The sequence below is a fragment of the Ciona robusta genome, chromosome 3 (assembly GCF_009617815.1).
Source record: "Ciona robusta chromosome 3, ASM961781v2".
In the NCBI taxonomy this organism is placed as follows: domain Eukaryota; kingdom Metazoa; phylum Chordata; class Ascidiacea; order Phlebobranchia; family Cionidae; genus Ciona; species Ciona robusta.
In genome coordinates, this window is record NC_143237.1 from 10,334,210 (window position 1) to 10,347,175 (window position 12,966).

Sequence of the window (12,966 nt, forward strand, 5' to 3'; positions counted from 1 at the left end):
AAAGTTGAAAATGTGAGATTCTACCCCAACGCATGATACCGGTAACATGTGTTTGTACCAAAACTCGAAAAAAAAATTTTTTTTGTCAAAGTCGAAAATGTGAGATTCTACCCCAACGCATGATACCGGTATCATGTGTTTGTACTAAAACTCGAGAAAATTCTATTTTTCTTGTCAAAGTCGAAAATGTGAGATTCTACCCCAACGCATGATACCGGTATCATGTGTTTGTACCAAAACTCGAAAAAATTTATTTTTTTGTCAAAAACGAAAATGTAAGATTCTACCCCAACGCATGATACCGGTATCATGTGTTTGTACCAAAACTGGAAAAAATTCATTTTTTGTCAAAGTCGAAAATGTGAGATTCTACTCCAACGCATGATACCGGTATCATGTGTTTGTACCAAAACTCAAAAAAATTCATTTTTTTGTCAAAGTTGAAAATGTGAGATTCTACCCCAACGCATGATACCAGTATCGTGTGTTTGTACCAAAACTCAAAAAAAATCATTTTTTGTCAAAGTCGAAAATGTGAGATTCTACCCCAACGCATGATACCGGTATCATGTGTTTGTACCAAAACTCGAAAAATTCATTTTTGTCAAAGTCGAAAATGTGAGATTCTACCCCAACGCATGATACCCGGTATCATGTGTTTGTACCAAAACTCGATAAAAAAAAATCTTGGTTCTTGCTTTTGTAAATTTTAATGCAACGTGTGAATTAAGCTTTGGGGGTAATGGACAAAATCTTTGCTTAAACCCCAGATGCTAAATAAAGACCCCAACCACATTGAACTAAAGTAAAACTTTATTGTAACAACATCTTTTCTTTTTGTTTGTTAGTTTAAAAAACAGAGTTTCCAGTCTATTATATTAATGAACCAAATAATTTGAAAACTGTTATACTGGGTGCAAGCAATTTAAACAGAAAGGTGAGAATGGGCCAACTCATTTAGGGCCAAATCTAGCTTAAATTCCATGTCTCGACAAGGACCTCACCCATAAAGAATAATAATAATAATAAATGGACTGAACCGTAGCCTTACCTCAACTATTTGTTACTGTTGAACTGGGTGTAAGTTTACAATCATACAAGGCAGGATTGAATGGAACTGTAGCTGCGTCCTAAACTATTTGTTACTGTTGCTTTTAAGACGGTAATAAACATGTTACGCCAGTTTTAACAACAATATGTCTTTTGACTGCTCAAATATAAGACAAATCACAAGTAAAAAAATGACAATTTATTGTGCAAAGTGTTTGAAACAATTGCCGTGATGAATTGCACATGTCTTTGCATGAAAAGCAGTTTCAGATAAACAGAATATAAAATAATCGACGTTACTACAGACAAGTTTCTTTGTCACCAAGATATTGAATTTCATTGTTAGGTTGGGGGGAGAGAAACAAGGCTCCGGGCTCAGCAGAGACACTTCTCTCATTGCTGTTGCCTTCTATAGCACCTTGAGCATTTGTATGCTGTTGTACATTATGTTGGTTGATAGTTTGTGTTACGCTTTCGGTACCAGTTGGGTAAAGATCCGGTTTTTCTGTCACGATTTTCGGCAAAGTTCCGTCTAAAACAAGCTGCGGCAGCGGGCTGCTTAAACTGCTCCTAGGTGGCGGTAAAGAGCTAGAAGTGTTTTGCCAATTGGGGATCGAACGGTTTGCATTGCTACTTGTGCGTGTAGGTCTTTTCATACTCAAATAATGGGCGTACGATAATTTTTTCCGACTTGATGAAGACGGTACTTCAGGTATTTGTTGCAACGAGTTAGAAGACTCGGAGTCACTACTAGAACGTGACAACTTCAAAGTTGAGTCCGCAGATGCCGCAACGTCTGGCACGGAGCCGTGGCGCAGAGCCTTCGTCAACGAGGAGTCGCTGTCCCAAAATAAGTTGCCGGGTCGTGCCATGTCACAGTCGTTGTAAGGAAACGGCCACTCTGGGTTTGAATCGTTAGAATCGCAGCTGGAAACACTGGAAGTTTCATCGTCACTCCAACCGGCAACACTGGACGTAAGTTGCTCAAGCGGAACTCGCTTTTGGAAAAGTTTTTGGAGTCGTTTCGGCTTCACCACCTCGCTACTGACCTCTGGTGGAGACAAAAGGTCATCGGGGTCGTAGTAAAGATGAGGCCGACGTAAAACATCGGTCGCGATGTCGGAAAGATCGGCCTCCCTCACCACTAGGAGGCGAATGTATTGCTCTGCTCGACATAAATTGCTGGAAATAAAAAAGCAGATTTATTAAAGCCATAATTGCTGGCTAGTTTATTAGTTATACTTTAATAAAAACTTTTAGAAATTCAAATGAGACAAATTATGGAGGGGTATACAAGGGTGCATCACAAAAATACAAAATTTTTCAGCAATAATATTCAGTTTTAAAACATTTTTAACAACTTTAGCCACTTTCCTAAATTATGAATGTGTTTAGCAGGAAAAACACAAAATAAATACAATATACCTTTGTGACAATCATATTACACAGTCTGTATAAAAAACACCTGATTGTCATATCATGATAGGGCTGGCTCGCCGTGTCTGAACCAAAACAACTGTCGTTGCCCCATCATAAATAAGCGACATCCTATATACTCACTATAAATAACCCACACAATACTAACCAGAGCAAGACATCAACTAACTACAACACACACTACAAATAACCTCTGCACCGAAGTATATGATGTAGCAGTATCATTACGATAAACAACTTAAATGCATTCAACAATATAAACACCCTATTCACTACACTACTGCTCTTCAACCAGTGTGCACGGTGCATCCTAGGGTGCATCGAAATATGCGAGGGGTGCACCAGTGCAAAAGTGCATACAAGGGTGCATCACAAACTTCAACAATTTTCAGCAATATTACCCAGTTTTGAACATTTTTAACCAATTTTTGCCACTTTTCTACAGTTTTTTTATATGAAATCTTTATCTTGCATCACTGGTAATTGAGTAACATCATTAGTTTTACGGTAAAGCAATCAGGGGTGCATGAGTTCGTCGCAACAACTTTAGGGGTTCACCAACCCAAAAAGGTCAAAGAGCACCACACTACTAACCAGAGCGAGGCGTTGGTTTCCACCAATGAATTGCGACCTGCACCGCAACAGTGAGGAATTCCTGCTGACGTAGAATGACATGACTGCAATACTTGTTTAATCCACACAGATTGACGTAATATTCGTTCTCTTGCAATTAACCTGCTTGTAACACTTGGATGGGGTACTGTGAAAATAAACAAGGTATTATAGTAATGTAAAAGTCTACAGTCAAATAAACAGTCACGAAATCACAAGAAACATCTGTAAAATAAAAACAAGACAAAATATAAAAAGAAAAAGAAAAAAAAAAGAGAGAAAAATGGAAGATACTTTTAGTTACAGTGACTTTTGTACTCTAAGACAAAATATAAAAAAAAAAAAGGGAAAAATGAAAAGATATTTTTAGTGACTTTTATACCCCAGACTTTACAGTGAATTTTCAAGCATTCATAATCGTTTGTGTGTTTGGTGTCAGCTTACAATATGGCCCAGTAAGAATATCTTTATAGCCATTAGGTTCCAAAACGGGTTGGCATCGGATTTGGTTGGGTCGAATACTAAAGGTTGAAAAGCCTTAAAATTTTATTTTTGAGGGTAATGTCCTACAGTGTGGCTAGCCATAGAAATTAAAATGCTGACCATAGTTGGCCCATTATCCCCCCCCCCTCCCAAAAAAAGCCGTATGGGGGTAACCAGGGGGTATGGGGTAATATGGGGATACAAGCATTAAAATATAGAACCAATTTACGATACAATTATGGTTATTGGAAAATTTAAGAATTTTTCCTAAAAAAATGATGTTTTTTACCTAACATGAAAATTTTACACAAGACTTAAACCAAGTCAATGTTAGGCGACAATCGTTAAAATGCAGGTAACGTATTTAATATCTATAATACCAACCTGGGTAGGAGCTTGCGATATATTTGAGTCTTTTGGTTGCCAATGAAGTGACGGGATATCTATGTATACCATGTGATACCTTGTTCACCATGTACAAAGCATCTGGTACCGAGGTTATTTGGTGAAGGGGTGCACGTACCGAACGTAGGTTTACGGGGGCGATTTCTTGAGTGGCACGCTCTTCAAGGATCATCTGGGATTGGAAATAAGACGGAAATGAAACACTATCAATAAAACCAGACAAAAATAAGACAGAAATTTAAAAAAATTAATAGAAATAAAAAGTGAAAAACTACAAATAAGCACAAGGTTTAGAGCGAAAGATATATTTAAAAGGTAAGGGCGAAATAGCAAAAGCATTAACATTCTTCCGAGTCAGAATCATTGGTCCGCAGTTCCGACCAGTGATAGTTAGAATTTATACAGATAACAAGTTCATTATCATTTAGAGGTCATCAGTGAGCCACACCTGAGACCTGGGATGTAGGTCTATTACCCCAACATCCAGGATGCTACCATCTAGACCCCACTGAGGCAGTTTATAGACACTCAATAATAGAGATTCTATTCTATAAGGGTGAGGTCTTCAGTGAGGCACACCTGAGACCTGGGATGTTGGTCTATTACCCCAACACCCAGGGTGCTACCATCTAGACCTCATTGAGGCAGTTAATAGAGTTATAGACACCGTATAAGCGTGGGGTTCCTATCAAAAAATACAACCACATACCTTAGCTTCTTGTAGGTGTGGAGGGAAATACCTGGGAGGGGAAAACCCTAACCCGGATTTATCCCTTAACCAGAAGAAGGTGTTCTGGTTGTCATTAGTTGTCCCATTGTTGTGATGCCATTCTAATAAATGTTCGGGTGGGCAACTTATGACACCTCGTTTCACAGCATTCACCAAAGCCTGTGTGGTAATTATAATGTAAATATATTGTATTGTATATGGGTGAGGTCCTACAGTGAGGCAAGCCATGGGACTTGAGATTTAGACCAGAGTTGTCCCGGTACCCCAACACCCAGGATGCTGCAACCCAATGCCACTTATTTTACAACGCACCTACTTTTGGGTTTATTGTAAAACAAAAGTTGTTAAACCTTTAAGCCTTAATTTTAAAATCAAAAAAGGCTAAAAAAAACAGAATAAATATTTGTAATTAACTTTTATAATAACAATGGTGTCTTCCTTTTTTTTGTATCACAACTTAGTAAGGATTTTCTTTTTAGTAAGTGAAGAAACTTCAAGTTTTCAACAGGTTAATTGTCAAGTGTTAACAAAACAATAACCTTAAATTGGTTGCACTATTTTTCACAGGTGTTTATATAAGATATAGATTAGAGTATTTATTACAGCTGGTTTTTCAAAGTGTCAAGAAAACAATAACCTTAAACTCTTAAGTAGCTGCACAACTTTTCACATGTGTTTATATAAGTTAAGTTGTATTTGACCGACACTTCAGTATTTTTAAACTAGTTTTTGACAGTGTCAACAAAACAATAACTTGAATTGGTTGCGCTACTTTTTACAGGTGTTTATATTGGATATAGGATAACAGTAATTATGACAGCTAGTATTACATAACAATAATGTTGAACTTGAATTGGTTGCACCACTTTTAACAGGTGTTTATACAACTTCACTATTACATCACAAACAAATCTAAACAAACCTCGTGATTAGAAGGTAGGACGTGTCGGATTCGAACGTGGGTTAGCAGTGCTGCCGTACATTCATGTAATTCACCAGTGTTGCCAGCTAATAAAAGTTCTCGTCGCCTCATCGACAAAACCGAGCTGACTCGAAAGTTGCGAGCTGATTGGCTGCCAGAGATCATGTGACTTCTGACCAAATTTGGTTCTAAAAAAGTTTTAATTAAAAAAAATTTTTTAGTTTCTTTATTTTTAGGAACCATTTTCTCATTAATTTGATTTTAGAAAATTTATTTTTTTTGAAACATTTTTTTGGAAGAATATTTTCTTGTTCAAAGCCAGTCAATAAATTTTACTCCATCTTAACTGTAGACCTGCATGTCTGCTTATCCATACACTGCATTAACCTAACGCACCATACAACATACCTCGTAGTTCAATCTGTCGCACCAGCTCGTGCTCGCCCCACTTTAACACCCCGCGTAAAATATCAAGCTCGGGCGAATTCACAAAATCCGAGCGAATAATTTGACAAAATTCCTCCTCGGTGAATGAGGTGTAGACGCCAGCCGATAATATCTGATTGCAACGTTTAATATTAATATAAAAGATTCAAAAATATTAAGGATTTCTTAAAATATTGAGGAAAGTCTTTGTTTGGGAACCTAGGATTTATGCCAGAGTTGGCCCATTACCCCAACAACCAGGGATTTATGCCAGAGTTGGCCCATTACCCCAACAACCAGGGATTTATGCTAGAGTTGACCCAACACCCCAACAACCAGGGATTTATGCCAGAGTTGACCCATTACCCCAACAACCAGGGATTTATGCCAGAGTTGGGCCATTACCCAAACAACCAGGGATTTATGCCAGAGTTGGGCCATTACCCCAACACCCAAGTTTCTTAAGCAGGTCTGGAAGCAGACGGATTTGGGGATTTGGGGTGTGGTGTAAAGAACAACAATTTTTTAACATTTAAAATAATAGATAGGAAATAACAGCAAATCTGCATTCACAATAACTAATAGATAAAACATACAAAAATTTATAAACAAAAGAAAGCTTGAAACAAAACACTTAAAATACGATGTTCCCATGTTCATTATTATTAAACAAAAGTTTCAGTGTTATTTTTTAACAACTGTTGTTTTGTCGCTATATGCTGTTATTTTCGTTTAAAATATTTCTAAATCTTCGAAGAGACAAATAAAGTTATCATTATTGTATACCCCCCTTATTACACACCTGCTGAAAGTTCTCCCTTGCAAAGCGAATAGTTTGTCTTTCTACCCATTGTGAACCATGCGGTTTATTCGACCATCGCAATATCTCAACAACATTCGACGTGTTCAACCTTTCAACAAGCATGTCCTCGCATTCTGCGGGATAAAGTTAATGTATTGGTTGCATGCAAACAGTGGTTAACTCAATGTTGACTACTCAAATAACGAAACTGCACGTACAGAGTTAATCGCTCAATTATTAAAAGGTCCTTTGGTCTTGTTGGCCTCGTAAAATGCTGACAACTCTATTTAAATTTTAAATTGCGCTTTATAATATGTATTATGTATATAAATTATCTATGATATAATATGTGGAATAAAGGGGGTGTATTGGTCGACATTAGCCAACCCAAACACAATGCTGACAATTCTATTCTATATGGGTGAGGTCCTACAGTGATGCATGCCATGGGACCTGGGGTTCAGGGCAGAGTTGGCCCATTACCCCAACATTGTATATGCACATTCTGTTCTATATGGGTGAGGTCCTACAGTTAGGCATGCCATGGGACCTGAGATTTAGACCAGAGTTGGCCCATTACCCCAACATTGTATATGCACATTCTGTTCTATACATATGAGGTCCTATAGCAAGACACCATGGAACCTGGTATACAGCTTTATATTTGTACAAAAACAAAGCTATTAATATTAACACAGAGCTACAAATATTACGCCGATTTAGCCAAGAAATTTGCAAAAAGTTCTTTATTATTTTTACATTATACAGCTTACAGTTACTTCTTACTTTAAAATACATAACATTCATAAGAAATTGGAAAAAACATATTTTTTACAATATGCGGCTTATGCTATATAATTCATAATATGCATTCTCTTACTTTGCACAAGACGAGGAAATTCGAGAAATCTTCCGATTAAAATCAACTCCGTTAGGTCCTTCCCCTCTTCCGATACCAAGTCTACTGAATTCCTTGACACTGGGGGCGCTATATCTTTCATTACTCGCTGAAGGTCGACCTGGGGGAGGGGGGGGTTATTTAGTTGGTGGGAACTTGAGTAACTGATCCATGGTTGCCACTCCCATGCCCACAGTCGAGTTGCTAAAGCTATTGCAGTGTGTGGATAATCAGAGATGACTTTTGGTTGGTTTGGTCATTTATATCCTCATGGGTGGGAACTTGAGTGACTTATTCATAGTTGCCACTTCCATGCCCACAGTCGACCATGTTTTTGAGAACTTTATGAAATTAAAATTTAGTGAAGATTTAGGAATTGTATTTTGATTGTTTTTTTGTTAGGGGGGGGGAATATTAAATAAGTAGGTACAGTTTAAAGACCATTGTCTATAACTACTAAACTACATACAGGAGAATAAACAAATTACAAGTAAAATCCACAACATATAAACATAAGCAACAACTTTGAATATGAATCAACCATCTTACTTCATCCGTGTACATTGCGTGGATGGCAACGGGGAAGTACCTTGGGGAAAACACTTTCCAATCAACCTCTATTGTTAAGAATGGTATATCATGGAATTCCCCTTCGTCAATACGTTCCTGGAAAGAAAAGAATTTATAAATTGGATTTTACAAATGGAGAAAATAAGGAAACTGTTGGAATATTGTTGTGGTTTATACTTTGAACAATTATTTTTAATCTTTTGTGATATTTTGGGATTTTTTTATTGTTTTGTGACTTATGGTTTGAACAATTTTTTTCATAGCTGGAACATAAGGAATGCTATGATTATAAATCAAAATAAAAACAAAAAGGTTGTAGATTTAAAAAAAACAATGTTAGTTGCATATACGCAATACAGGATTTAGGCCAAAGTTAAACTAATAAGCTAATTCCGTACAACTAATGTAAAGTAAGGTAGGGGAAGACAGGACACTTTTATCACATATTATTCAAATAGCCTGAACTTGTTTCAAACAATTAACAACAGTTTATGGGAGTCGTAAGGATACGGTTTTATATTTCTTTGAATATTTTTTTGTTTACTACCAAATTGGGTCGGGAAAATAAAATGAAAAGGTGTCCCATCTTCCCCCACCCTACTATTTATAATGAATATCCATATTAAGCACAAACCTTGTGACTTTGAATCACTCTGTGTAGGAATGGAGACCGTGCAGATAATACAAAGGAATGGCAGCATATGCCTGGTCGTTGGGTTCTGTATGGATGGTTCATAATATACATACAACATTAAATTAACATGAATAATTTATATTGTTTAAACAAGTATAATAGACCTTGAAATTCTTGCTGGCAAGTAATAAATGGGTTAAATTTTAGTTAAGTCCTTGTGGGGTCCTCTTTTATGCTTTCTAAATTGTCAGCCATACCGGAAAAAACAATTACACACAAAGTAACAGACATTGTAACTCGTAAGCGGGCACGAGGTTTATGAAACAGAACACCCGTGTTATAACTGCTGTCATTGCCACATAAAAACAAGGATAAATGAGTTATATTCATTCATTCAACAAACTAATAGTTTTTAAAAAACATAAACACAACATTTACTATAAAGCGATGCATTATGTTTAAATAAGTAACAATTTATTAATTTATCTATTTATGCTTGTTTCAACCACTGCATTAAATTACAGTAATAGTTAAGTAACCACCATATAATGGAACTGGTGGTGCTTCTAGATCCCAAAACTATTGCCAGAAGATCTCTCACACATTTAATAGAATTGACAGCAACAACATTATACATATATATATATATAGGAACAACAGTTTACCTTAATCTAGAGGGCAGTGATGCGAGTGAGAAAACGAGTCTAATATCTCCAGTGCTGCCAGCTGATAACATGAGGTTCTTCATGTCCACAAGGAACTCACTTTGTTCATCATTTGTTTCCTCGCGACTGGAAACATGGATTATATTAAATACAGCAGAGGAAAAAATTGGTGATGTTCGGCAAATTATAAATCGTAACATTAAGGTTGCCTGGGAGGACATGTCACTCTAATTTCTAAATCGGGGTGACATTTCATGTTTGGAACCTGTTTTTACCCGGTTTATGCCAAGTAGAAGCATTTTAAACAGGCATTTTTTTCATTTCAAAAAAAGTAATATCTCACTTTTCAAACCAGGTACATTAATGTTCTTTATGGCAATAACTACAAGCAAAAAAAACATCTTCTTTTGACTTACCAGCAAACAGCTATTTATAACTAACCTATTAACATAAGCAGCTCACCTGTCCAAGGTTAACTTCCCAGCAGCAGAAATAGCAAGCTCCAATGTATCTTCACACTTAACTTGCTGTAAATAAAACAAATACAAATTATTAAATAAATAGTGTACTCGGGATTTTTGTAATAAACAAAATCTGGCCAGACACATGTGATTTTAATCGTTTTCTTTGGTTCTATTCCCCACCGCATTAAAGTAAATCTTCTGGTATTTCTACTCCTTTCTCTTGTTGTGTTTTACTGAGACTTTTATTTTAAGTAAAACAAAACCGATGATCAATTTCGTTCGTCAATTAGAATTTCGGCAACATACTTTATTCGAGATCTAAGATATTTGACCTACCTGTTGTGGGGTGTCTGGTAAGAAATCTGGTTGGTTTGGTGACTTTTTCATCGGTTCGACTTTGTTTTTGTTGCTTGTTAACTTTCCAAGTAAGCTCCTGTTCTTTATATTTGTTTTCTTTTGTCCGTATATAGTTAGTAGTAATTCCTTTGCATGATTGGTGGGGGAATCAGTGTTGGAAGATATTGAGACTGTTCTGGTGCTTGTTGAATATTTGTAAGTAATGTTTGGAGTATTTAAACAAATGTGAGCATTCTCGGGGCTCAAAGTTGTCCAACTTGTATTTGTTCCATTATCATTTGTAACCTGGATAAATAGAAAGTGAAATATTGCAACAAAATATAATAAAAACAGTTTAAATGAAATATCACCAATCTGCATGGGGTAAAATTATATAAATAACACAATTTTTATGGCACCTAACCTGGGGTAGCAGGCTAACACTATATAATTCTGCATTAATCAGTAAATATCCAAAAAAAAGCAGAAACGCATTCAGTAACATTTAAGCTTAACAGTATTACAACAAACTTGTTAATTTTTTTATAAACACGACTGATATATTTACCTCTTTCTACCTAAATGATTAAATGAACAATCTACCTCTAAACCTTATTTTTATCAAGTAAAGCAGAAAGGCATAATTCAGGCTTAACAGATCTGAGCTCATACAGCCAGTGGCGTAGCCAGGGGGTTTAAGTGGTCGTGACCCCCTTTTAATCCAAAAAAAAATATTTTTTTTAGATTAAAAAAATATTTTTTTTGGAAAAATTTTTTGATTAAAATCCCCCCCCCTTAATTTTTTTTCTGGCTGCGCCACTGCATACATCCAACTTGTTCATTTCTAATTAAACACAACTGTTATATTTACCTCTGCAGCTTGGTTGTTTACACCTTTATAAGCAAGTGGGAGAATCATTGAAGTTCGTTTGGAAAATAAAGCAGAATGAACTCCAACAGTGGTGTTGCCGTCAACGAGGTGTAAATCACATAAATAACCAGATTTTTGCAGCTCAAATAAATCATTGGAAACACTGCTGGCTGGTTTTCGTGCCAAGTCAGCCTGTTACAAAAATAAAACAAATTAAACAGAATTTGTGTTTTTTTTTTAAATTAACAACTGGATTTAATTTTACTTTACAAAAGTTTCGCAATAAAGCTGCAAAAATTGGTAGAGTGTTAAAGTATCAGTGTTATTTTGAATTAAAACTACATTTACCTAAATTATTAAGAAATTCTGGTTTAAAGCAAGATAGATGAAAGCGGTGATTAGCTTCAATGCTTTTCCAGTAAAAAATAGAAATTCTATAAGATTTTAGCTAAATATAGTTTTCCAGTATACAAATAGAATTCCTATAATTTTGAGCAACTTACAGCGTCAGAAAGCTCTTTAAGCATAGCAACAAGTTGATATTGTGAAACCAAACATTGAATATCCGCGTAACTCCATGATGAAGTTAATGCTCTAAGATGACGACCGTGTATCGACAGTTTTGATGCAAGTCTGGAGAGAATTGCAAAAGTTTTACTTTGTAAAAGGATCAGTGCTAGTTTAAAGATGGCACGTAATTGTAATCGTAAAGTATATATCATGACCAAAATAGATTTTAAAGGCATTTGTCAAATTTATAACAATGTTGGCATTTTTTAATAAACAGGTAATGCCTAGAACGTTAGGCTATACACTAGTATGAAAATTTCAAAACATATTTTTTTTAAATTTACACAAATTTTTCACATAAAACATGTTTAGGAATCATTGTTTAAAATACAGTATAAACTTGCAATAAACTCCAACCTTTTATAAATCTTTGGAAGGTTGAGTTTCTTTTTCAAAGTTGATAAACCAGATTTAGATTTCTTGTCGGCCAACAAAGATTTCTTAAACGACCCCGTCATTATTCAGCAGCCCATGAAAACATAACATAAATAAACTAACACCGGCACCTAATACACAGGATCGTTATATTAGGAACACTTTTACACAGCAATAATAATAATAATAATAACAAATTTATTTGTTTCTTCGATTACGGTAGCGAAGATTTAAAAATATTTTAAACGAAAAATAGGATATAGCAACTAAACAACGGTTGTTAAAACACGCTTATGGTTGAAAAAATAAACTATCAACGGTGGGTTACGGAGGATTTCTTACTAACACCTTAGTAACGCTTAAATAAGTAAACACCTCAAAAGCCAACTAATAAAAACAAACGCTTTCTAAAACTTCGTTTTGTTATCGCTAACATTTATAACAGAATTTCTTAAAATTCTTACTTTAAAGCGCCCGGAAATGCATTTCTTTATATTTTTATCTTTCAATAATACAAAAAAACACATCTAAACTGCCTTAAAAAACCATTTAAAACTATAAAAAACTTGATTTATCTTAAACAACGAAAGAATAAAAATTGCGTTTTTAAGATATCTATGAATTTAAATATTTATTAATGATCTCTATTTTATTGGTGACGTAATATCGGTTTATTTTGGGGGGCGGAAGAAATTTCAACCCAACGTTTACAGGTT

General features: G+C 35.4%; 1 protein-coding gene across 1 annotated transcript; it reads right to left on the reverse strand.

Annotated features, from left to right (window-relative positions):
* Window positions 1-1,234: 1,234 nt before the first annotated feature.
* LOC149739296 (BTB/POZ domain-containing protein 7-like) lies at window positions 1,235-12,408 on the reverse strand. Its single transcript, XM_089873941.1, has 16 exons — window positions 12,233-12,408; window positions 11,809-11,938; window positions 11,306-11,497; window positions 10,435-10,740; window positions 10,097-10,161; window positions 9,635-9,760; window positions 8,970-9,054; window positions 8,315-8,431; window positions 7,748-7,886; window positions 6,868-7,001; window positions 6,048-6,198; window positions 5,640-5,827; window positions 4,697-4,876; window positions 3,967-4,159; window positions 3,082-3,247; window positions 1,235-2,232 (listed from the first exon to the last, which is right to left on the reverse strand). Exons 1-16 carry the CDS (start codon window positions 12,331-12,333, stop codon window positions 1,350-1,352), a joined length of 3,156 nt encoding a protein of 1,051 aa, XP_089730067.1. The 5' UTR covers window positions 12,334-12,408; the 3' UTR covers window positions 1,235-1,349.
* Between the last annotated feature and the right edge of the window lie 558 nt (window positions 12,409-12,966).

Excerpts from the sequence above, each read along its gene's own strand:
- LOC149739296 (XM_089873941.1), bottom strand. The coding sequence starts at position 12,333 with ATGACGGGGTCGTTTAAGAAATCTTTGTTGGCCGACAAGAAATCTAAA. Across the intron at positions 4,877-5,639 it reads TCCTACCTTCTAATCACGAG|GCTTTGGTGAATGCTGTGAA; the intron begins GTTTGTTTAGAT and ends ATTACCACACAG. Across the intron at positions 4,160-4,696 it reads CACACCTACAAGAAGCTAAG|ATGATCCTTGAAGAGCGTGC; the intron begins GTATGTGGTTGT and ends TTCCAATCCCAG.